Below are 24,945 nucleotides of genomic sequence, written 5' to 3' on the forward strand. Positions count from 1 at the left end.
GGATGTTACATTTCCATCAGCAGTCGGTTAAGTGGTCAGTTTCCCTATATCTTGCCAATGATAGATTACTTGTTCTAATATTTGCCAGTCTGGTGTGTGTACAATGAAAGCTTATTGCTACCTTAATTTGCATTTTCTGGATACTACAAAGTTTGAATGTTTTTTCATATGTTGTCTTCTTAGATTTATTCTTACATGAATTGACTAATTATATATAGTTTTGCCAGTTTTTCTCTATTGTGTTGTCTTTTTCTTGTTAATTGCTAAGTGCCCTTTTGAATACTTTATGTTAGCTGTCATCTGCATTATATTTTTTTCCGACTTGGTCCTGTCTTGTTTATGGTATTGTTTGCCTAATAAATATCAAAAAATTTTTACTTGGTTGAATGTATTCATCCTTTTAGAATAATTTTAGGTTTTCTATCTTAGCCAACAGTTTCCTCTGCCCTGGATTCTGTATGTGGACTCCTATGAATTTTTTTCTTAAAAATTTTTTTAAAAACTTAAAATTAATTTTCAACATCCTGTTCATCTGGTTTTTGAGTATAGTGTATTTGTTTTTTTTCAGTTGAATGGTCAGGTGATATTCAAACATTATTACTAAATAAATCATCCCCTTTCTTCTGTTTTTGCCCATGTTGAATGCTTATACTGGGATTTTGGGGAGGCTGTCTAATCTTTTACATTAATCCAATTTATTTTTACTTATGTTTACTGACTATTATATTATGGTCTAATATAGTCATTTTATATTTCGATGTAATGTTTCAGATATAGTTATAATGTGTTCTAATTATAGTTATGTTGTCTTCTGATTTAGAAAATATTCTTTGTATTTTTTAAAAATGATTTTTTTTTTTAACTTTTGGGAGCTATTTATTCTTCCTTATGTATACTTGAAGATGGTTTTATCCAGTAAAACTTTTAAAAAAATTGTATTGAAATCTTAATTGGAATTGTCATAATTAATAATTTTGTGAGAATTAACCCTTATAATAACAAGTGCTCTTACCCACAAATATGTCTTTCCATTTGCTCAGATCTTTTATGTTCTTTATGAGATTCTCATAGAGGTAACTGGCTGGCTCAGTCAGTAGAGCATGAGCCTCTTGATCTCAAGGTTGTGAGTTCAAGCCCCACGTTGGGTGTAGAGATTGCTTAAAAAAAGAGAGAGAGAGAGAGAGAGAGAGAAAGTTTTGGTAGTTTCTGCTATATAAATCCTATGTTTTCCTTATTAAATTTATCACAACTTACTTTATACTTGTGAATAGAAGATTTTTTATCCATTTTCCTTTCTAGGTGATTATTGCTTTAATATAGAAAGCTGTGTTTCTTTCTCAGTATTTATAACAATTATAATTTTTTTGTATCTTATATTTTTCCTTAACCACCTAGTGTTGAATAATAAGGCAAGAGGTTGCATCTTTGTTTAGTTTCTGGTTTTAATTGAAATAGATTGGGTGTGCTGAAACCTATAATGATGTTTACTGCTCATGTTTGGTAAATATTTTTATTTGTTTTCTTTATCTCTGGCTGCTGGGTATCTGTAGTGTGCAGTTAGATCTCTTTGTCTGCTAACTAAGGGTGGGCTATACAGCTATGGTGTTTTAAAAAAATTTTTTTTTTTAACGTTTATTTATTTTTGAGACAGAGAGAGACACAGCATGAACGGGGGAGGGGCAGAGAGAGAGAGGGAGACACAGAATCGGAAGCGGGCTCCAGGCTCTGAGCCATCAGCCCAGAGCCCGACGCGGGGCTCGAACTCGCGAACTCGCGGATCGTGACCTGAGCCGAAGTCGGACGCTCAACCGACTGAGCCACCCAGGCGCCCCAGCTATGGTGTTTTAAAGAGTTATCTCAAGGAAGGGAAAGCATTCTCAGCGTCTCTGAGCCTCTGTTAGCTCCAGTTAAAATATTAGGAGGAAGCCTCTTTGGTCCTTGTCTTCCCCCACCACGTCAGCTTCAAGGGTATGGAGGGTTCGGCCCACGTATTAGATTCTGCTCAGCTTCTTAGAAGGCAAAGAAGATAGTTATGCATCGATACGCTGCTGTTTACCTCCCAGAGGCCCTAGATCTACATGTGTGTGCCAGATGAGGTCCTGCAGGATTCTGGCCTTCCGGTTTTCACCTCAGGGCTCTCCGATTCTGATCCCCAGATTCATGTCTGGCCAGGGGAGAAAAGTCTGTCATGATAGCTTTTTCCCTGGCAGTGAGTATTTTTACGGGAGGAGAAGAGGAGAACAAAAATGAAAACAACTTTCTTGTAGCTTCTGATACATACCCATGGTTGAGATTTAATTCAGCCTTTTCTTTTCTAGAGGGAAGGCAAAAGCTTAGAAAGGTGAAATAATATGACCAAGATTATAATGATACTAAGTAGCCAAGTCAAGTCTGGGGCCCTGGTCTTCTGACTCCTGGGTTCATGCACATTTTAAAAATACCACATAATTTCTAGATTTTTGGAATAGTTTCTGAGCTGAGTTTCTGAAGGTTCAAAGAGTACAAGAAAATAATAACCTCAGGGAGATTCTAGCTGAGTGAATAATGGATTATTTAGAGATAGGTCATTTTTCTTAAGCTTTATAATAAGCGATATTTCTGTAGTAGACTTCAAGTAAAAAGCATTGGATATGTGCCAAGGATGTCATAGGACTTCTATGTTTAGAAACTGTTTTCAATAGGAATAGTTTAGACTAGGATAAATAAACATTTTAGGAACAGATGTCCAAAGAACAAGTAAAAGTCTTAATTTTTCTATCCATTGAAATTCTACCAGAGGCAGAAATGTGGGGCTGAATAGTAAGAAAAATGATTGCATTCACACAGAACAGAAACTTAAAGTATTTACGAATAGAATTAGTAAGAATTACATACTATAATTTTAAAATTTAGTAACTTAAAGAGCGAATAAAAATTCAAATCCAAAAAAAAAAGAAAAAAAGAATTATACAGATCTCATTTCTCTTTGGACGCACAAAAGAAGATCAATTAATGAGGGTATGCCCAGGTTCTAGACAAGAAGTCTTAATTAAGATGCCAGTTTTTTCCCATTAATTTATGAAGATACATACAAGTCTGGAAGTGTAAGTGAAAAACAATAGCTGAGAAATTACTGAGGGTGATGAGTAAACAGGAGTATTTGTGCCAACAGGTAATAAAGCTTATTATAAAGCTACAGTAATTAAAAGGAGATACTGATACAAAAATAGATTTTTTATGTGAGTATGCTTATGTCCATGATCTTTCTTATGAGACTGTAGTTTCACTGTATCATTAATTTGTTAAATTTGTTATCAAGAAAGGGATAGCAGTATATCACTCCTCAAAAAGACAGGTACCCAGGCTACAAGATTTAAATGAATAGTCCAATAGAAATAGGCCTAGGAGGTTTTTTCAGCCTATGTTCCAGGCCTAATCCACCTCCATTCCTTTTCCTTTTTAAAAGAATTTCTTCTCTCAGCTTCCCTTCTGTATATTCTTTTCTTTTTTTTTTTTTCCCTCCAAAACCAGATTCTTAATGAGCAGGATACAAAGCACAATTTGAGTTTGGATGTAGTTTATAAACTACAGTGAATAAAATCAGTGAATAAAATCAGTGATTGACTTTCAGTAAAGGAACCTAGAAGAATTGATGAAATATTGGAGAAAAAAAATGTCTTTATTGAATATCACTCCAAATAAACTCCAGCTGGATGATAGATTTATTTCTCAAATGCTTATTTATTTGACAGACAGAGGGAGAGCGAGAATGAGCACGGGAGGGGCAGAGAGAGGGGGAGGGAGAGAATCCCAAGTAGGCTTCATGCTATCAGCACAGAGTCTGTTGCAAGGCTCCATCTCACAAACTGTGAGATCATGACCTGAGCCGAAATCAAGAGCTCGATGTGCAACTGAGCCACCCAGGTGCCCCAAGATGACAGATTTTAATGTAAAAAATAAAACTAAGTAAAAAAAGGAGTTAAAATATAGGTGAGAACTATCTTATAAGCCAGCAATTGCACTATTAAGTATTTAACCAAAGGATTAAAAGTACAGATTCGAAGGGGTACATATGCCCCAATGTTTATAGCAGCACCATCATCAATAACCAAACTATGGAGAGAGCCCAAATGTCCATCGACTGATGAATGGATAAAGAACATGTGCATACACACAATGGGGTATTACTCAGCCATCAAAAAGAATGAAATCTGGCCATTTTCAATAACGTGGATGGAGCTAGAATGTATTATGCTAAGTGAAATAAGTCAATCAGAGAAAGACAAATACCATATGATTTCACTCATATATGGAATTTAAGAAGCAAAACAGAGGAGCACATGGGAATTGAGGGGAAAAAAAAAAAACAGAGGGAAACAAACCACAAGAGACTCTTAACAGTAGAGAACAAACTGAGGGTTGATGGGGGGAGGTGGGTGGGAAATGGACTAGATGGGCCATAGGTATTGAAAAGGGCACTTGTTGTGATGAGCACTGGGTGTCGAATGTAAGTGATGAATCACTGAATTCTACTCCTGAAACCAATATTGCACTGTATGTTAACTACCTAAAATTAAAAATAAAAGCTTCAATAAAAAAGAAAGAAAATATAGGTAAATATATCTCTAATCAAAGTGGAAAAGCTGTTTCTTTTTAGTTCATTTTATGTAAAGGAATTTGAAGATGCAACCAAAATATTTGATTTGGGAAATAGTCATTCTAAGCCAATAGTATGTAATCTAAATCCTTAAAAGAGAAAAAAAGAGATGTATGAAAATCTGGTGATTGTGGAGAAAATTAAGCCACTGATCTGAAAGTTGTTAGAAACTCAGGACCTGAATTCATATTTCACTCCCAAGTGACAAATGACTTTAATTAGGAGTCAGTTTCCTCATCACAAATTGAGTATAACTTGTAGTATATTCTGGATCTAGTTACTGCCAGGAATTTTAACTAGTTGGTTGTTAAACTGTTGGTGACTTGAAATCAATCATGATGACGGTATTTACACAATGGAAATTGGCAAATGCTATCAATCAGAAGACTTTCTTTCTTTCTTTCTTTTTTTTTTTAAAGAGGCATTTACCAGCATATCACTTGAAATAAGACTAGGTTTGTTAGAACTGTAGAGAACAAAACTGGTACTTACCAGAGGGGAGCTGGGGGCAGGGGGTGAAAGAGGTGAAGGGGATTAAAAGTACTCTTAACCATGATGAGCACTGAGTAATCGATAGAATTCCATTAAATCAATATATTGTACACCTAAACTAACACTGTATGTTAACTATACTGGGATTAAAATTTAAAAAATTAATAAAATAAAAGGAACAAATATGAAAAATACCTTAATAAAGTATTAAATACTGTTTCATTTCCATCAGAAATAAACAGTGTCTGGTATGAGTGTCCTTCATTTATGAAGAAATTTTGAGGTCATCTCACCTTAATAACAAACCATGTGTGTTCACTGAAGTCATCAAATGATGTCTTCATGTTGTACCTTTCAATACTCACAGCATGCATATCATTTGTATTTCCTTATTTCCTTTTCAGATACAGTTGCTTCCAAATGTGCGGTTTTTCGCTGGATAGTTTGTTGAGAGGTTATACCAACCTGACTGGCCTCACCAAAAGTTGAAATTTGCTATTATTCCCTAATATTGATTTTGCTAGCTTTGTTTCTACTTTCAGTCTACCGTGTAACCTGATTTGTGTTTTTGACATTTTATTTTTAATTGACTTATAATCTGTTTCCTTTCTCTGAGCTTGATCCAAGTACATTATTGTTTTAAACTTTAGCTCGAGCTGTTGTTTATTTTGACTCTTCCCAGGCATCTTTGGTTCTGGCTGACAGGGATAGAATGGGCTTTTCTTTCTTTCTTTTTGAATTGTTAAGAATTCACAGACTTTATTTTTTAGAGCAGTGTCAAATTACAGAAAATTTGAGGAGAAAGTACAAACAGTTCTCATGCACCCCCTTATCCTGCCCCGAGTTTCCCTTATTAACATTTTATATTAATGTGATACAGTTGTTATAAGTGATGAACCTATTTGACACATGGTAATCTCCCCAAATCCGTAGTTTACATTAGGGTTCACTCCTTGTGTTGTATATTCTTTGGGTTTTGACAAATATAAGGACATGTTCCCATCATTACAATTTCATACAGAATAGTTTCAGGGCCCTCAAAATCACCTGTGCTCCCCTATTCCCTGCGCTCCCCTGTCCGCCTCTGCCTCTGACCCCTGGCAATCATGCATCTTTTTCCTGCTTCCATACTTTTGCCTTCTCCTTAATGTCATATAGTTGGAATCATATACCATGTACTTTTCAGACTTCAGGCTTCTCTCAATAATATGCATTTAGGTTTCCTCTAAAGTCTTTTCTTGGCTTGATCATTCATTCTGTTTCAGCACTGAATACTGTTCCCTTGTCCGGATGCACCACAGTTTATTTTTGAAACCTTCACCTACTGAAGGTCATCTTGGTTGCTTCCAAGTTCTGGCATTTAGGAATAAAGCTGGTATGAACTTCCCTATACGGGTTTTTGTGTGGATTTGTAACTCCTTTAGGTAAATACCAACAAGCATGGTTGCTGGGTCATCTGGTAAGAGTATGTTTATTTTTGTAAGAAACCTCTAAACCGTCTTCCAGAGTGCCTGTACCGTTTTGTATTTCCACCAACGATGAATGAGAGTTCTTGTGGCCCCGCACTCTCACCAGCATTCGGTGTGTCAGCGTTCTGGGTTTTTTGGCCATCCTAGTACGCGTACAGTAGTGGGTCAGTGTTGTTTTAATTTGCATTTCCCTGAAGACCTGTCATACGGAGCATCTTTTAATATGCTTGTTTGTCATCTGTACGTCTTCTTTGTGGAGGGGTCTGTGCAGACATTTGTCCTATTTTTTAATTGGGTTCTTTTTCTTCTTTTTCTTTTTTAAATCTTTATTTATTTTTGAGAGAGAGACAGCGTGTGAGCAGGGGAGGAGCAGAGAGAGAGGGGGACACAGAATCTGAAGCAGGCTCCAGGCTCCGAGCTGTCAGCACAGAGCCTGACACGGGGATCGAACTCCTGAACTGTGAGATCATGACCTGAGCCATAGTCAGATGCTTACTTAACCAACTGAGCCACCCAGGCACTCCTAATTGGGTTATTTTCTTTTTGACTTTTACGAATTCTTTTTTTAAGAGAATTTTTTATTTTTTTATTTTATTATTTTTAAAAATATTTTATTTATTTGTTAATTAATGTTTGTTTATATTTTGAGAGAAAGAGACAGCAGGGTAGGGGCAGAGAGAGAGGGAGACACAGGATCTGAATGAGGCTTCAGGCTCTGAGCTGTCAGCACAGAGCCCGATGCTGGGCTTGAACTCACAGATCACGAGATCATGACCTGAGCTGAAGTCAGACGCTCAACTGACTGAGCCACCCAGGCGCCCTTGAGATATTTTATTTATTTTTGAGAGAGACACAGAGTATGAGTGGAGTGGGGCAGAGAGTGAGGGAGACACAGCATCCAAAGCAGGCTCCAGGCTCTGAGCTGTCAACCCATAGTCCAATGCGGGGCTCGAACTCATGAACCATGAGATCATGACCTGAGCTGAAGTTGGACGCTTAACTGACTGAGCCACTCAGGTGCCCGTAAGAGAATTTTTTTTAATGTTTAATTATTTTTGAGAGAGAGAGAGAGTGAGCAGGGGAGGGGCAGAGAGAGGGGGACAGAAGATCTGAAGTGGGCTGTCTGTGGTGACAGCCGAGAGCCCAACACGGGCCTCGAACTCATGAACTGTGAGATGGTGTTTTGAGCCAAAGTCGGTTGCCCAACTGACTGAGCCACACAGGCACCCCAAGAATTCTTTATATATTTTGGATGGCAGTCCTTTATCAGATGTGTTTTATAAAGATTTTCTCCCAATCTGTGCCTTGTCTTTTCATTCTCTTTATAGTGTCATTTGTAGAGCTGAAGTTATTAATTTTATAAAGCTCAATTTATCAAATTTTCTTTCGTGGCTTCTATTTTGGTGTTATATCTAAAAAGTCATTGCCAAACCCAAGAATACCTGGCTTTTCTCCTATATTATATTCTGGGAATTTTATAGTTTTCCATTTCATTTTTAAATCTATAATCCATTTTGAGTTAATTTCTGTGAATGTCAGTTCTGTGTTTAGAAGATTCTTCTTCCTTTTCTTTTTCTTTTTCTTTTTCTTCTGCCTGTGGATTTCCAGTTATTCCAGCACCATTTGTGGGAAAACCTCCTTTTCCCATTGATTTCCTTTGCTTCTTTGTCAAAGATCATTTGTGGGTCTATTCCTGGGTTCTCTGTCCTATTCCTCTGATCTTTTTTTTTTTTTTTTTTTTTCCCACCAGTACCACATTGTCTCTATTACCGTAGCTTTAAAGTGAGTCTTGAAGTCAGGCAGTGTAAGTTCTCCAGTTTTGTTCTCTTTCAGTATTGTGTTGGCTATGCTGGGTCATTTGCCTCTCCATATAAACTTTAGAATCAGCTTGTTGATATCCACAAAAGAACTTGTTGGGATAGACTTGCTTTTTTAAACTAGAATTTTGGTCTTGCTTTTTAAATTCAGAGCTATTTTTTATATTTGTTCTTGTTCCAATGCCATTTGCGTGATACTTTTTTTTTTTTTTTTTTTTTTTTCCGGGGGTGGTGGGTGATCATCAAAATTTTTATTGTTGGCCAGTGTAAGTAATAATAGTAAGCAGTTGTACAAAACTTTGTTATATTTCTGCATTTCTATACATGAATGTATGCACATGCATATAAAAGATTGTGACTAAAGTGGGAATTTTTACCCCTAAAGACCTGTTCTTGGGATAAGGGTGCTATAGGTATTTTTTCATAGACTCCACTGGGATCTTTTTAAACTACATCTACCCGCCCCTACTTATCCCTGTTGGAACCATCCCAGTTGTTGAGAATCACTCTGTATTTTGAGTTGTGTTACTGTTTAGAGTGCTGTGCATAAGAGCACAGTGGAGGCAGGTAAAAAAAAAAAAAAAAAGGCTGAGAATTGCTGCTATCAAGTAACAAAACCAAACATGTCTCCCATTAAGGCTTGTCTGCTCTCTTTGACTGAATTTAAATTTATTTTACAAGGGTATAGGAGTCTTAACATGAAAAAAAGAATTGTTTTAGTAAATATGCTAGTGCAGTGCTATATAGAATAAGCTGTCCAAAAATGCCATATTTATTTTTTTATTTGCGCTTTATCTAAAAGAAAGAATAGGCATGCTAGCTTCTATTGCTATATTTTAATTATTCAGGTTGTGGCTTTATTCTTGTTATTAGCAGTTAGAGTTTAGTAGATTTATATTCCAAGGATGTTTGATATGACATTGGGTTTCTACAATTTGTAATTCAGTGCCTACATTGTGTTAAGAATTATGCTCTAACGGTTATGTCTTCATTCTCTCATAAGCTCACATAAATTTTTCAAAATTTTATGGTAACATGTAGGGAAATATTATTGTTTTACATTATGAAATATTTAACTCAAGCAGTCAGGGGGTATCAAGTTAATCTAGTTATGTGGAAACTGGTCTTTTCACCTTGCCTGGAGCAATCACCTCTGTTTCTTCTCCGTTAGCAAAATATGAGAGAAATTCACACATCTTTACCAAAGGTGAAACATTAGTGAAACACAAACTGGTGGGCTGGGAAACCACTTTGATAAGTGTCATCTAATTTTTACTTGTTTAAAAAGTATTAGATTAAATATTGTAACTTGTTTGTTCATATCTTTTGCCTATAGTTTTTGGTTTGGGGGTGAGGGTCTTTTTCCAGCTGACGCCATTAGAGCTTTGTAGATGGAGATAAAAGTGATGAACTCTGTGTTTGTTCTATGCTGCAAATATTCTTTCTGCCTTTTTATTTTATTTTGCTTTTATATACTGTGTTATGACCTTTTTTGCACTCAACTCTCTATGTTGAGTGTTTTCCTGTGCCGTTCAGGTTTTTGTTGTTTTGTTGTTGGTTTTTTTGTTGTTGTTGAGAGAGAAGGAGAACAAGTGGGGAAGGGGAAGAGAAGGGCAGAGAGAGAATCTTAAGCAGGCTCTACCTTCAGTGCAGAGCCCGATGTGGGGCTCAATCCCACGACTCTGGGATCGTGACCTGAGCTGAAATCAAGAGTTGGGTGCTTGGGGCGCCTGGGTGGCGCAGTCGGTTAAGCGTCCGACTTCAGCCAGGTCACGATCTCGCGGTCCGTGAGTTCGAGCCCCGCGTCAGACTCTGGGCTGATGGCTCGGAGCCTGGAGCCTGTTTCCGATTCTGTGTCTCCCTCTCTCTCTGCCCCTCCCCCGTTCATGCTCTGTCTCTCTCTGTCCCAAAAATAAATAAAAAACGTTGAAAAAAAAAATTAAAAAAAAAAAGAGTTGGGTGCTCAACCGAGTCACCCAGGCACACCCCCATTCAGTACTTTTGATGATGTCATTTCAGTGGTCTATAGAACGTTCTGTTTATTAGATTATAATTTATTTTGCCGGTCCCCTCATATCAACATTAGAATGTTTTGCGGCCTGGACTTTCAATCAGTAGATCTGTTAAGTGTTACTTTTGGGTATTAATTAATTCAACAAACATTCATGAATACTTATTAAGAAATATAATTGAAATTAATTTGATTTAAAAACATTTTTCATAAAAATTGGATTTTTTTTCAAACTTGAAATATTTTTATTTTGGAAGCTAGTGCAGATATTTGGAACACAATAGAAGATAAGTACAGATACTCCTAAAATTTTTAGCTTTATTGGCAAATTTCTTAAAATATGCAGTTTTGATATGTAGTGATCATTTATGCTTAATTTATGTTTATGCTTTTTAGGAAGTATAACAAAGTAAAATGTGAGAAGTTATTTTAATTAAAGTTTTTTTTTTCTTTTTTAAAGAAACTATTCAAATAATGTCATTTAAGAAGTTTATACCTCATCAAAGTCTAGAAATTAAGTACCAGGCCTATTACAAGGCTGATTCTTTGGTTACACTTATTGTAAAGTTAAAGACAAAAAAACTTTGTAACTCTTTTATGATCTTATGAATCTTATTTCGAGACTTACAAATCTTAAAAAAAAGATATATCCTGTAACAACTACTTTAAGTCAAAATCTTGAAAATGTTTTTGTTTTTATGTCTAAAATGTAAATTAAACTTCAGGAAACTCTCTGAGTAGTTTTTTATTGTTGTTGTTGGTTTTTGTTTGATTTTTACTATTTTATGATTACCTAAAGTTTTCCAACATAACATGGATATAAAATATAGAGTACTCTTAATGATCCAAAATGATTTCTTTTAAGATCACCATTTTTCACAATAACGTTTGTTAACAGAGCCTCTCCTTTATAATACACAATGTTGGATCATGAAACAGAGTAAACAAACAGGTCATTGTTTAAAATAAATAGTGTGTACTGTGTTCAAAGGACTGTGAATTTTTGTTTTGAATTGTTCTTATTATATAATTTTAGTTCTAGATTACAATACATATTATATTTTAATTTGATGTGACACAAAGATAATTTAGTTTTAAGTGCAGTATTAAAAATGTGTAATATTCTTTACTTTTTAATATATAAGCATCACATGGGACTGATTTTTAATCTTGGAGGAAAAAAGTCTGTTTTGTGGGGAAAGTAAGTAAATAAATAAAGATAATAACTAGGGCATGAACAGAAGCCAAGTGGAAATTCTGTCTTTCAAAAATATTTTTTTCTTAATTTGCAGTTATTTTTTCTGAAGTAACTGCTGTAACCTGGCTCTATATTGCTTTCTAGAACATTCTTTTGGAGTTATCACAGGTCACTTTTATATATCTTGGCACACTATGTTTGGTAGAGTAGGTTTGTTTGTTTGTTTGTTTGTTTTTTTAACAACAATTTGTGAGTTTGGAGAGTATTTATAATAAGTTTTTTAATCTTTATTTTTAAGAGAGAGAGACAGAGAGTGAGCAGGGGAGTAGGGGCAGAGAAAGAGGGAGATACGGAATCTGAAGCAGGCCCCAGGCTCTGAGCTGTCAGCACAGAGCCTGACATGGGGCTCGAACTCACGAACCATGAGATCATGACCTGAGCTGAAGTCAGATGCTAAAGTGACCAAACCACCCAGAGAATAAACTTACTGTCCCATAGTTATGCACACACACCTAGGAATTCAGCATTTGAATAATTGTGTTCTTCCCTTTGCAAGGTAGGGTTTGCTTTTGCGACACCACACGAAAGAGTATTACCTAGAGGTCAGGTCGAGGTAGAGAAGTACCAGCTTGCAGGTTTTTCAGTGAATACTCTAGGCCACAGAGGATGACATAAGCTGAAGTTCGAGGCTGGAAGGGTCTGTATTATGCAGGTGGCTGGAAGAGCAAGGTGACCGGATAAACTGTTGATACGAAGCTGGGTAGATCGCCCAGGCAGTCAAGAGAACAAAACCTGTGTAGATAAAAGCATGTAGCAGTCAGTAGTGCTCTTTGTGTGCCACAGCTGGTGCAGCGGACTGTTTGCCAGGCACTGGGACAGCCCTATCTGAGCAAACGGCACCACCACCCTCTGAATGATTCTAATAAAAACCCTACAAGTCACTGTTAATGCCATTCTTTCACCTTGATGCCAAATTCACTAACATATGATAGATGGGAAGGCCTTTCCTTCTCTCCTGTGCTCTTTCATCCTCTTAGTCCGAGCCGGGATCATCTCGGCTGGATCTGTGTGGTGGCTTCCCTGGTTCTGCCTCTGCCCTCTTCCAGTCCATTCTCCAGAGGAGCCAGAGAGATCTTTTAAGAGAAGCCGGGTCCTATCCCTCCCAAGTTAATACTTTCCATTGAATTTTAATTTCATTTAGAATAAAATCTGACTTTCCTACAAAGTTCTAAGTCCCTGACTAATGATTTTGACCTCATCTCAGATTGCCCTTCACCTCTGCTTCCAAGCATCCTTTGAGTTCCCGCCACACTGGTCTTCTTTTTGTTTATCAAACATACACACTCAAGTTAGCACTTTTCCTGGTGCTTTGCCTTGCTGCCTCTTTTTCATCATCTAGATCTGAGTTCAAATGTTGCTTCTACAATGAGGGCTTTCTTTTTTTTTTTTTTTTTTTTTTTAAGTTTATTATTTTTTTGAGAGCGAGAGGAGAGTGAGCATGCCTAAGTGGGGGAGAGGTGGGGGGCGGGGGTGGAGAATCCCAAGCAGGCTGTACACGGTCAGCGTGAAGCCTGATGCAGGGCTTGAACTCATGAACCAGGAGATCATGACCTGAGCCAAAGGCCGTCACTTAACTGACTGAGCCACCCAGGCACGCCGGTGAGGCCTTTCCTGGGCGTGCTTTCCATGATAGTATCTATCAGTGCCCTAACCGATCCCTGTTTCATTTAATCACATCTGTTTTATTTCCTTCATTGCTCACAACGGTGTTTAGAATTCATTCATTCATTCAGTGCATATTTATTGTACCCAGTGTATGCTAGGCATTGTTCTGAGTACTTGGGATTCATCAATGAACAAAAAAGACAAAGGAAAAACCCTGTTCTTATGAAATTCACATTAGTAGGGTCAAGAGAAAAACAGTACATAATAAATAACACATAACTAAATTATAGTTGGGCCATTTGTTGGAATGTAGCAAGTGTAATAGACAAAAATAGAGCATGATAATCCAGATGGGGAGATCTGGATGGGTTTTAGGGGCAGAGTGTATATTAAATGGGGTGGTTGTGGTAGGTCTCATTGTGTTGATAATTAAAGTAGAGTTCTTTTGTTTCTTTTGTTTTTAGCTTCAGCACCAGTCAGCAAAGTGAATAAGTACTGTGCTTCTTCCAACTTTCATTCCACTTTGGGAAAAAAGAATATCATCATGTCAAGCATTACGATTGACCCAGATGTCAAGCCTGGTGAATATGTCATCAAGAGCCTCTTTGCAGAATTTGCTGTTCAAGCTGAAAAGAAAATTGAAGTTGTAATGGCTGAACCCTTGGTGAGTAGAGCTGACCTATAAATCTGAAATATTTTCTTGACTTTTGTATTAACCATTCTAATAACAAAATTTCCAAAGGAAATAATGTACTTGAAAAAAAAAAAATTAAACGAAGCCAATCTGAAAAGGCTACATACTGTATAGTTCCAACTATATGACATCCTTCAAAAGGCAAAATTTAGGGAGACAGTAAAAAGACCAGGGGGGCCAGGGATTGTGCGTGGAGGAGCAAAAAGGCACAACACAGAGGATTTTTAGGGCAGTGAAAGTACGCTGTGTGATACTACAGTGCTGGATACGTGTCATCGTACATTGTCCATAGCCACAGAATGCACAACACCAAGAGTGGACTGTCATGTAGGTTACGGAATTTGGATGATTAGGAAGTGTCACCCTGGGTACATCACTAGTAACAAATGTAATACTCTGGTGGGGAGACTGTGCAAGTGTGGAATGGGGTGTATGGGAAATCTGTCCCTTCCACTCAGTTTTGGCTGTGAACCTGAAACTGCTCTAAAAAAATAGTCTTTAAAAGGGAATTAAGGGATAGGCTGGTCAAGTGGTGATCTCGAAAGCCGTAATGACTTTAGAATCCACCTTAATATGTTACTGCGGGTTACCAAAGAACAAAAATGGATTTCACCAAGTGGGAATTGTTGAGACAGATAAAACATAAGAGCAAATAAAGGAGAACCTAGACTATTCTGCAAGTTGATGACATGGCAGTCACCAAACTTACAATAAACCAGTAAATTTATTTTTAGACATATAGTGCATGAAGCATACTTAAACGGTGTGGGAAGCTCCATGTGATTAGAGCTTATGGTAAGGAGGAAGGAAGAGAAAGACTGAAAGCAAATGTTTGAGTCAGATTCTAGAGAGTGGTGAAGGTTGTCGTGATAGATAATTCAGTCGTTGGACCCTAGGAGAGAGAAGAGATTGAAGGCAGAGAGTTAAGGGGGGCCTGGCTGGCTCAGTCGGTAGAGCACGCAACTCTTGATCTTGGGGTTGTGAGTTTGAGCCCCTCGTTGGGTGGAGAGATTACTTTAAAATCTTTAAAGGCAGAGACTACTATTTAACTGTTGTATATAATTCAGGCTGGAATGAAAAGAGTCTTGAACTAGAGCATTAACAATGGCAGTGGTTGCAGAGGAAAGTAAGGTAAATGATGAAATCAGTAGGAGTTGGCAGTTAAATAGGAGTAGATGTTTTTGAGTGAAAGTAAAGGTTAAAAGTTCTTTGAAGTGTTAGAAGAGATGATGTTAGGTAAAGAACATGAGAATATTATGGGGGTAGAAAAGGGGAATGAGATAATTTTTCTTTTGTGTATGGTAAGGTCACAATCCTGGCAATCTAAACAATGTGGAATTATTTGATTGGTACCTGGGAATTCTTTGTTGGTGACCAGAGATATGGGGACAAGAAATAGAGATTTTTGGCATCATCTACGTTAGGGTGATAAAGCCAAAAGAGCAGATTACAATATCAAGGAAAAGAGTATGTGCAATGGCATTATTATTGTCAAATGATATAGAGAGACAGAGTACAAGGAACACTGAGAGAAGTTATTGGACCTAGGAATTAAGCAGCCCGAGAACAATTTTAGTAGGGTGATACAACTTTAGGAAATAACTTCCGGAGTTTGAAGGGGCTGAATGTGTAATGTATCAAGATCCCAACGTAGGTTAGAAGCGAGATGACCACAATGAAGATAAAGGTAGAGGATGTAACAGCTGAAATGTATTTATTCCTTATACAGCTGGGTTAGGGCTCAGTATTCACCAGTGATTTGAGACCCCAGAGGGTTTGTTACTTGTCCGAAGCTCAAAGCCAGAATGAGGAGTTAGGCACACTAATGGCTTGAAAACCTGTAAGCTTACTCATTCTGCTGTACTTCCTGGGAAGGAAGGAAGGGAGGAAAGGAACAGAAGAGAGAATAGGTGGTGACCTAAGAAAGGTGGGAAATTGGAAGTATTGTTATGTGTTCATTTTCTTAGTGAAGTGTTGGACCTCGCGTTGCTAAGATTGCGAAGGTATGTGGGTAGGTACGTGCATGCCTGTGAGCAGTTTCTTGCTGTCACTAAGTAGGAAAAAAATCTGTGAAGAAAGCATCCATGCACAAATGTATATGAGGTCTAATAAATAATAATATGTAAAAGATCATTAGCCAAAATGTATGTTTTAAAACATACATTAAATCCTTCCATAGTTGCTTCCTATGTAACAAAATAATGATTTTGTTTTTATCAGTGCATACATATTTTAGAGCATGTGTGTGAAGTTCTGCCTTAAAAATAAGATTACAAGGACTTGTAGATATGAGTTAATGGTTATGAGGTTGGATTATAAATGTGCTTAATCTATAAAATGTTGTTTTCTTCATCAGTGGTCTGTTCATTACGTGATCATGTGCTATACTAGCCTGCTTAGCCAGCATACAGTAAGAAAGGGAGCCACTTTTTAAAAAATACACATTACAAAAAGTTTATGGATCATGGTGACTAGTTGATACTACTGTTTTATAAAACTGAAGTTTCCTAAGGGTAGAACTTATGTGGTCTCACCAAAAAAGGAGGGGGTGGAGATCGGGTAGATATATAAAGTGATGGACATGTTAATCAAGTCAGTGGTGGGAATCCTTCCACAGTGTGTACATACATCAGATCATCACAATGTACACTTTTTTAAGTTGATTTATTTATTTTGAGAGAGAGAGAGAGAGGCAGCACAAGTGGGGAGGGGCAGAGAGAGACAGAGGGAGACAGAGACTCCCAAGCAGACTTCACACTGTCTGTGTGGAGCCTGATGCGGGTCTTGAACCCATGAAACCGTGAGATCATGACCTGAGCCAAAACCAAGAGTCAGACACTTAGTCCACTGAGCCACACAGGTGCCCCACATTGTACACTTTAAATACGTTACACTTGCATTTGTCAGTTCTATCTGAATAAACCTGAAAAGAGAAAAATGTTTATGAAGAATTTCAAGTTTGTATAAAAGTAGGGATTATAGTGTAGTGAACCCTTGGAACCCATTGCCTGGCTTCAGCAACTTTATTTTTTCTTTCTTTTCTTTCCTTCTTTTTCTTTCAAGATTTTATTTTTTAAGTAATCTCTACTCCTGACGTGGAGCTGGAACTCATAACCCTGATATCAAGAGTCGTACCTTTCACCAACTGAGCCAGCCAGATACCCCTGGCTTCAGCAACTTTAAATTCATATGGTTTTTTTTTTTTTTTAAACACTTTACCTATTTTATAAAATATTTCATAAGTAACAACATGTGGTGTGGTCCTGCTGGATCTCAAATATTATTCTTAAAGGAATTTTAATTTTGAAATACAAAGTTCTTGAGAGTAAAAGCCTTGAAACTGAAGTTGCCTAATTTGACTGAGTTTATAAAGTGGTAACTTTTATATCTTCCTCCTTCCTTTTTCTTCCAATGCCATTGTCCCTTTTCTAGCTCAGGGTCAGGTTCATGCATTCTAGATCATTGCAGTAACCAGCAGATAAGTGGTTTATCACCTTGCCATTTTTTTCTTCTCACCAGACTTTGCTTCATCTAAAACATAAATATTATCACCTTTTCCCTTTAAAAACCTTGCTCACTTTTCATTGCTATGGAATGAATTCAAGTTCTTGGTGGATCATTCCAACCTCTTCATAGTCTTGTTATGGTTTGTATAATGTCTCATGATTCTCCTATCCTGACATATGCTATGACACTTCATGTATCCTCTGTGTGTTCTTTTGTCCTGGTGTGTTTTTTTTCTCTCAATCGAAAATACTATTAACCCTTCTGTATTTTAAGCCTCTACTCGTCCTTCTAAACTTCCCACGTTGTTCCCCTCTTACATAGTGATCGTCTTCAAGCTGTACGAATCTCTGCTTTATCATAATAATTTTTCATGCTCCTAGATTCTGATATTGTCATCTTTTAATTGCTTACATGTTTATCTCCTCTGATGTGACCCACTTGATACCATGAGCCGGGTCTCACTGGCCTTTCCATCTCCAGCTCCTCCTGTGATGGTAAATGCTTAGTAAAGATTTGTATTTTAAGTTGCCCTTAGCCTTAAAAGACATTGTTGTGGGGTGCCCTTTGTTCTTCTAACAAAACATAATGTCATTGTTCCAGCCAGAGCTTTTAATAGTTCTTTCAGAATAGTCTGATACTGACTATATTTTATTCTGTAATTTAGTAGCTAATTTCAGAGACATCTGCTATATAATCTGAGATTATAAAATTTGGGGAAGAGTGGTGAGGATTCCTCAGAATAGATGTTTCTACCCCACCATTGTACTTAGAAGACGTATTCCCGGGGCGCCTGGGTGGCTCAGTCGGTTAGGCGTCCGACTTCAGCTCAGGTCACCATCTCGCGGTCCGTGAGTTCGAGCCCTGCGTTGGGCTCTGGGCTGAAGGCTCAGAGCCTGGAGCCTGCTTCCGATTCTGTGTGTGTCTCTCTCTCTCTCTGTCCCTCCCCCATTCATGCTCTGTCTCTCTCTGTCTCAAAGATAAATAAATGTTAAAAATTAAAAAAAAAAAAAAAAAAAAAAGAAGACGTATTCCCTGCTACTTACTCTTCCTGACATACCAGGAAAACCCCCAGTGTTGTGGGCTGTAGTAGCTAAGGACGAATGCTACCTAGCATCAAGATGAGACAGTGATACATTTAATCCAATACTGTGACAGTGTTTGTGTTACAGCTTCAGATTTGTTTATTGTGATTTTGTTTCTTTTGAAATTTGTCCAGTGTGTTTTTTGGCAATAAACAACCATCCAAGATGACTCTCTTGAGTTCTTGAATGAAACTCTTGCAGGGTCACTCACTTTAAAGAAACTAGTAATCCATGGATTGTTACATAAAAGGAGACTAGCATGTCTCATGGTCAGTCCAATAGTAAGTTACATAAAAACTTAGATGCATGTATGTGAATGGATTTTGCCAAAATTAATCTACCACTAAAATGAGAATGCTGGCCTTTTCATTCTCATATTAGAAGCCATAATAAAATAAAGAGACTAAAGATTCGAAGATTAGCAGAGCTTGATTTTTAGCCACAACTTTATTTTCATTTTAGGGGGAAGATTGGGGAAGGAAGGGCAATCACTAATTGAAATTGCAGCTTGCAAATTACAATTCAATACCTTAGGTCTCTTTCTGCCTGAAAGGAAGTGGATCAATCCTGGGTAATGATCCAGGTACATTCCACCTTCTCTGTTAATCGTTTAGATGGCCGGCGACTAGATAAAAAGATAAGAAAAAAAGGCTTTCACCAACCACCTCTCATCTAGACTTTATGTATCTGGTTTAGGCCCAGCATTTTTACAACGCTGCAATTTTTGCTGTTTTTTGAGAACATTAAATACATATATGTAATCTATGTGTGTATATTTTGAAGTTTTTTCTCCCTGTGTGATCTGTTTCCTCCAAAAGTTTTGCCTTCTCCTAACATGTATGTCTGTTGTAACATGTTGTGCTTTACAACTGAGGCACTAAACAGACTGGAAGCCCTGTGTACTGGGAGGGGCCTTTCGGACTGTGGTCTTCGGTGTGTAATCATCTGAATGCATCGTCAATGTCAGATCTTTTTCTGGAGTTTGTCAGAGTCCAGTACCCCAAATGGCAGGGTTTAGGCATAGTCGCTAATGTTCTGGGGACCTAGAGGCAGAAGATAGTGTTTCTGATATTTGGTATATAAATTTTTACTGGAGCTGCTTGTCTTCAACTATAGCATCCACCAGTCAGCATTTCTGTTTTGCTCTCTCCCAAAAAGGACAGCCCCTCTGTCCTGGAGGGGCTGGTGGAGGGAGGATGGTCATCCTGCTGGGCAGAGCCGGTGAAGGGAATGAAGAGGGGGGAGGGTGCTCAGTCTTTCTTAATCCTCCAACCAGCCCTCTTGTTTTTAACTTCACCTTTACTCCCACTTTCAGAGTCCTGAAGTTCTCTGAAACCTTTGAGAGTTGCAAAGTATTGACTGGATTATCTTCCCTTTGCTCTGTGTGGCAAGCTCACTCACTCACTTTCCTCCTGCTGTGACTGAAATGTCATCTCCTCAGTCGTCCTTCTATCTAAAATCTCAACGCCCATCGCAGCCTCCTATCTCAAAATCTGTCTAAGATAATAGATATTTTAGTTGCTCTCTCGTTAGACTTTTGGCTTTGTGAGGACGGGGATTGTTTTCCCGTTTGCTCATGGTTGTGTCTCCAGAGCTTGGCGTACTGCACACTCAGTAAATAATTTCAGTGAATGAGTGATGGCTGCATGGATGCATAGCCATCTGACTTCCCCTTGCCTACCGAGGACTCGCTCTTACTGGGGTGGGATGTGTTAGTTGGGCATTTCTGTCTGCTCTTTACCTCCTCTCCCATTCTCACTGACCTTTTGGTTTTTAAGTCTTGTAAAATTCTTTTACTGCTATCTTGATCAGTTTTTGGAGGGAATGGAGGCTGTGTGTGTGTGTGTGTTCACCGTGCTCTGTTTAGTTGCAGATTAGTGAGCTATTTCAGTATCCTTGTTATGCTACCAGAGTCTTTTCAGTAAACACCCTTGATTTTCCTGGAAGCTACATGTTGCTCTTGGTACTCTATACATACCCTAGTTGAAGAATCAAATTAGAACATAAAGGAAGATGAGCCTTAGGATCATTATTAGTTTTTATGTTATTATGAAATAATGACATAAGTGGAAATAGTTCTAAATTTTGCATAATGAAAGTAATGATTCTTCTACTCTGGATCAAGATAAACACTGTCTCCAGGTTTTAGTCCATCATTTTCCATGTCTGTAGCACCTGCCGCTTTTTTTGTTAAGCACAAATGGGAGATTTTATATATATATATATATATATATATATATATATATATATATCAACAAGCAGAATCATGTTGCTTGTATATATATGTGTGTGTGTGTGTGTGTGTGTGTTTGTATTTTTTTTTTAGTTCTTAGATATTTTTAACAGTATAAATTAGAGATTGTTCTGTATTAGCTCATATAAATTTGTCTCATTCTTTTTGGTAGTTGAATATTAGTATAATAAAAGAATGTACCATAATTTTTTTTTTACTAGTCTCTATTGATAGGTAGTTGGGGAGTTACCCAGATTTGGGGCTACTGTGGAAAAAAAAAAGAAGCCATGGTAAATGTTCTTGTGCAAAAGTTTTGCATGCATGTATATGGGAATATAGAAAGTAATTTCTGTTCTTTTTAGTTGTTATAATGGGTGATATACTATAAACATTGTTAAATGGTTCATTGTTTCAAAATCTCATATTGAAAGACACTACAACTGCTTGAGCGATGATGAGGGCATCCTCAATCACACTGTAATTACATTGAGAGGTTGGTACAGAGTTCTTGATTAGTAATTTGTATTTAGTGCAGCACACTTATATTTTTGTACTTATGGTAACATGAGTATCCTTTTACATTCAAAAATCATTTCTGGGTTCTTATTATGGAAAAATAGTCCACCTCCATTTCCTTTTAGGGAAAGCTCAGTGAGGATGTCAAATCTGTAGAAATCTTTGAGGGAGCGTGAGTTTATTGAGAAATAAATTATGTTACATATAAAACAACACTGTAAGTGTTTCTGAAAAGCTTACTTTTCTCTTTTATTCGGCTTGGCCATTACTCTACTGCATAAACATGCTCTGTGAGTAATAAACGACTTTGACCAGCAGTCCTCAAAATACTACCGAAGACCTTTAGACTTATATAACAGGGGATCAAATGAGTGAAAAGAAGCTGCTTATTGTCACCCCCAACCCCTCATCTTAAATAAACAGTTCACGTTAGGAGAGTAAAGTCCCTTTGGCTCACTATTTTTTCAAACTTGTAGATCCTTTCAGAAACAGTGTTCTATGGAACTTGCTATGGGACTTAGTGTTTTCCTTCAATTTTAGAGCCAATTGGGAATATATATTGCTGTGCCGAATCATACTGCTTGTAAATGATAGGTAGCTTGGTTTAAGAAATACAAAACTTGTTCTGCAAGATAACTACCCGAGTGTGCTTATCCTTCGAGGGCCCAAGTGCCAAGGACATGTAAAAAAAAAATCTATCCCTTTGAGAAACTAAATTGCCATGGAATTCAGGTGCTCAGTTTTTAAGAGTCTCTTATGCTTTGGCTCTCTCCCACTGTAACCTCTTTTTTTTTTTTTTTCCTTCCCCTCCCCCATGGGTTTCTGTTAAGTTTCTCAGGATCCACATAAGAGTGAAAACATATGGTATCTGTCTTTCTCTGTATGGCTTATTTCACTTAGCATCATGAATGGATAAAGAAATTATGGTTTATATACACAATGTTATTCTTATTACTGCTGTATGGTATATATATTTCTAGAGCTTTAAATGTATTTATATATATATATATATATATATATATATATATATATATATACACCACCATGTATACATTTTATCCTTTTATAAGTGTATTGTATCTGTTATTCTCTAATTTATATTAATACACTGAGACTATTTTCCCAGTCTACAAGTTTATTTCTACCTGTGTGATACTCTAATGTGTAGCTACACCATGATTTTTTTTTTTACTCGAATTCGTTGTACTTTGATGTTGCTTCTTATTTTTTTAAATTTTTTTTTAAACATTTATTTATTATTGAGAGACAGAGTGTGAGCAGGGGAGGGGCAGAGAGAGAGGGAGACACAGAATCTGAAACAGGCTCCAGGCTCTGAGCTGTCAGCACAGAGCTGGACGTGGGGCTCGAACTCACAAACGGTGAGATCATGACCTGAGCCGAAGTCAGACGCTTAACCGACGGAGCCACCCAGGCACCCCGTGTTGCTTCTTATTTTTAACTGCTTAGTTAATGTCCTTCTATATATCTTTTGTAAATGTGGACACCTTTTTCTCCCCTGGGACATACTCTTTCCTTGGATCAAAGAGGAAATCAAACCTGAAAAGATGTTTTTATGAGTTTCTCCAGAGAAACAGAAGCAATAGGGTGTGTATGTGTCTAAAAAGAAATTTATTACAAGGAATTGGCTCACGTGGTTCTGGAGGCTGAGAAGTCCCAAGATCTGGAGTGGGTAAGCTGAGGACCGAGGGGAGCTGCTGATATAAGTTCCAGTCTGAAAGCTGCTCCGAGACGAACCCATGTTTCAGTTTGAGATGTCCCAGCTCAGGGCAGGCAGGCAGGAGGAGTTTCTTCTTACTCCAGAAGAGTCCACCTATTCATGTTCCTCAGGCCTTCAACTGATTGGATGAGGCCCACTCACATTGGGGAGTCTCAGTCTACCTGCTTTCAGGTCACTCTACCAGTTGTTCACTCTGCCAATTCAAATATTAATCTCTTCCCAAAAACATCCTCACAGACACACCCAGAAAATGTTTAACCAAATATCTGGGCACCCTGTGACATAAAATTAATCATCACTGTGTCCAGTACCTATCAAAATTTTTATCTGTCTAGGATTTTCTTTGCTCCCCCCTCCTCTCAACTCATTGCAAGGTCGCATCATAACCCATTCCTTCACTCCTTTGTTTTCTACTGGATGGAGTCCACTTTATGTACCAATGACAGTCTTTCTATACTAACTCTAGACAGTGATCTGGAGGGATCCCTTTTGGGTCATCTCTTCATATAAGCAAGAAAGAGTAGGCATTCAGGTGAGAGAGGGTTGGAGGCCTTTACTATAAGTTTTGTTCCCCAGACCCAGTGGCTGAAGGGTAAAGGGTCTAAGCTTTCCACAGTGAGTCCTCTGAGCACTCTTTGGTTCACAGATGCTGCTTGCTCATAATAGGAACTCAGTATTTGTTTTTTTAGTAAACAAATTAATAGAACAAATGGAAAAAAAAAAAAAAGATTCCAACACTGTTGTGCGCTGAAGGAAGACACAACACTAAATCAGAAGCTTTTCCTGGTACCATTTAAATTAAGAGGAAGCAACCATACTGAAAGGTCACCTCATGAAACTATTATGTTTCACTGTCAATACACTATGTCTTTCTTTATGTAGTCTTTTCCCTTGGCTACTGTGGTAGGCAAGTTACATGGTACAAAAATCTGTAGTAGCAATTTTCTACTCCCAGCCCAAACCCTCCCCTTATCCAAACTGTCCCAGTTTCTTTTCCCACTTGCAAACACGTATTTCTTTATTTTTTTAAAGAGGTATTCTATATTATTTAGTAGCGCGCGCGTGTGTGTGTGTGTGTGTGTGTATGTGTGAGTGGTATGCACCCATTATACCTAGGTTATTCCGTTAATACATACTGAGCTTTGCCATTCTTTTAAAAGTCTTCTTGGACTTAACAGAAGACCATGGGGGAGAGGAAGGGGGGAAAAAGTTAGGGAGGGAGACAAACCATAAGAGACTCTTAAAAACTGAGAACAATCTGAGGGTTGATGGGGGGTGGGAGATGGGTATTGAGGAGGGCACCTGTTGGGATGAGCCCTGGGTGTTGTATGGAAACCAATTTGACAATAAATTTCATGTTAAAAAAAAAAAGTCTTCTTGATATTCTATAGATGTATATTAATATAGGTAGGCTTTTATTTTTTTCTAATCTTGGCTTTTGCAAATGAAGCTATAGCAAATATTCTTTTATGAACATCATTTTGCAGATATGTGACTATATAAGACAAATACTTATAAGTGAAATTTTTCCTGGGTCAAAGGATGTGTACATTTCAAAACTTTGCCAAATATTGCCAGATAGTTTTCTAAGGAGATTGTTACTCATTTACACATTGGCATTATTTGAGAGTTCTGTTCCGTAGTAGGTAACTTCAACACATTGTGCTCAGACTTTTGGAGGTCTTTGGAAGTCTAATAGGTTGGCTTTCTTTGTGTTTTTAACTTGTCTTGCTCTTGTGAGTGAGGTTAAGTATATGAACAGATATGTATGAGCTGTAAACATTTCCTTTTTGTCAGCTATCTGTTGATTCTTTGTACGTTTTTCTATTGGATTATGGGATTTTTTTCCCCCCTACTGATCTATAGGAACTTTTTGTATGTTAAGGA

General features: G+C 37.5%; 1 protein-coding gene across 5 annotated transcripts in view; it reads left to right on the forward strand.

Annotated features, from left to right (window-relative positions):
- Positions 1-24,945, forward strand: part of FRYL (FRY like transcription coactivator) — a 266,156-nt gene that overhangs the window by 105,571 nt on the left and 135,640 nt on the right. For all 5 annotated transcript variants that reach the window (XM_042936433.1, XM_042936429.1, XM_042936430.1 and 2 more), the window contains one exon: positions 13,753-13,952. In XM_042936433.1, coding sequence (XP_042792367.1) covers positions 13,833-13,952 — 120 coding nt within the window. In that variant the 5' untranslated portion in view covers positions 13,753-13,832. The remainder of the gene's footprint in view (positions 1-13,752; positions 13,953-24,945) is intronic.

The sequence above is a fragment of the Panthera leo genome, chromosome B1 (assembly GCF_018350215.1).
Source record: "Panthera leo isolate Ple1 chromosome B1, P.leo_Ple1_pat1.1, whole genome shotgun sequence".
NCBI classification, from domain to species: Eukaryota; Metazoa; Chordata; class Mammalia; order Carnivora; family Felidae; genus Panthera; species Panthera leo.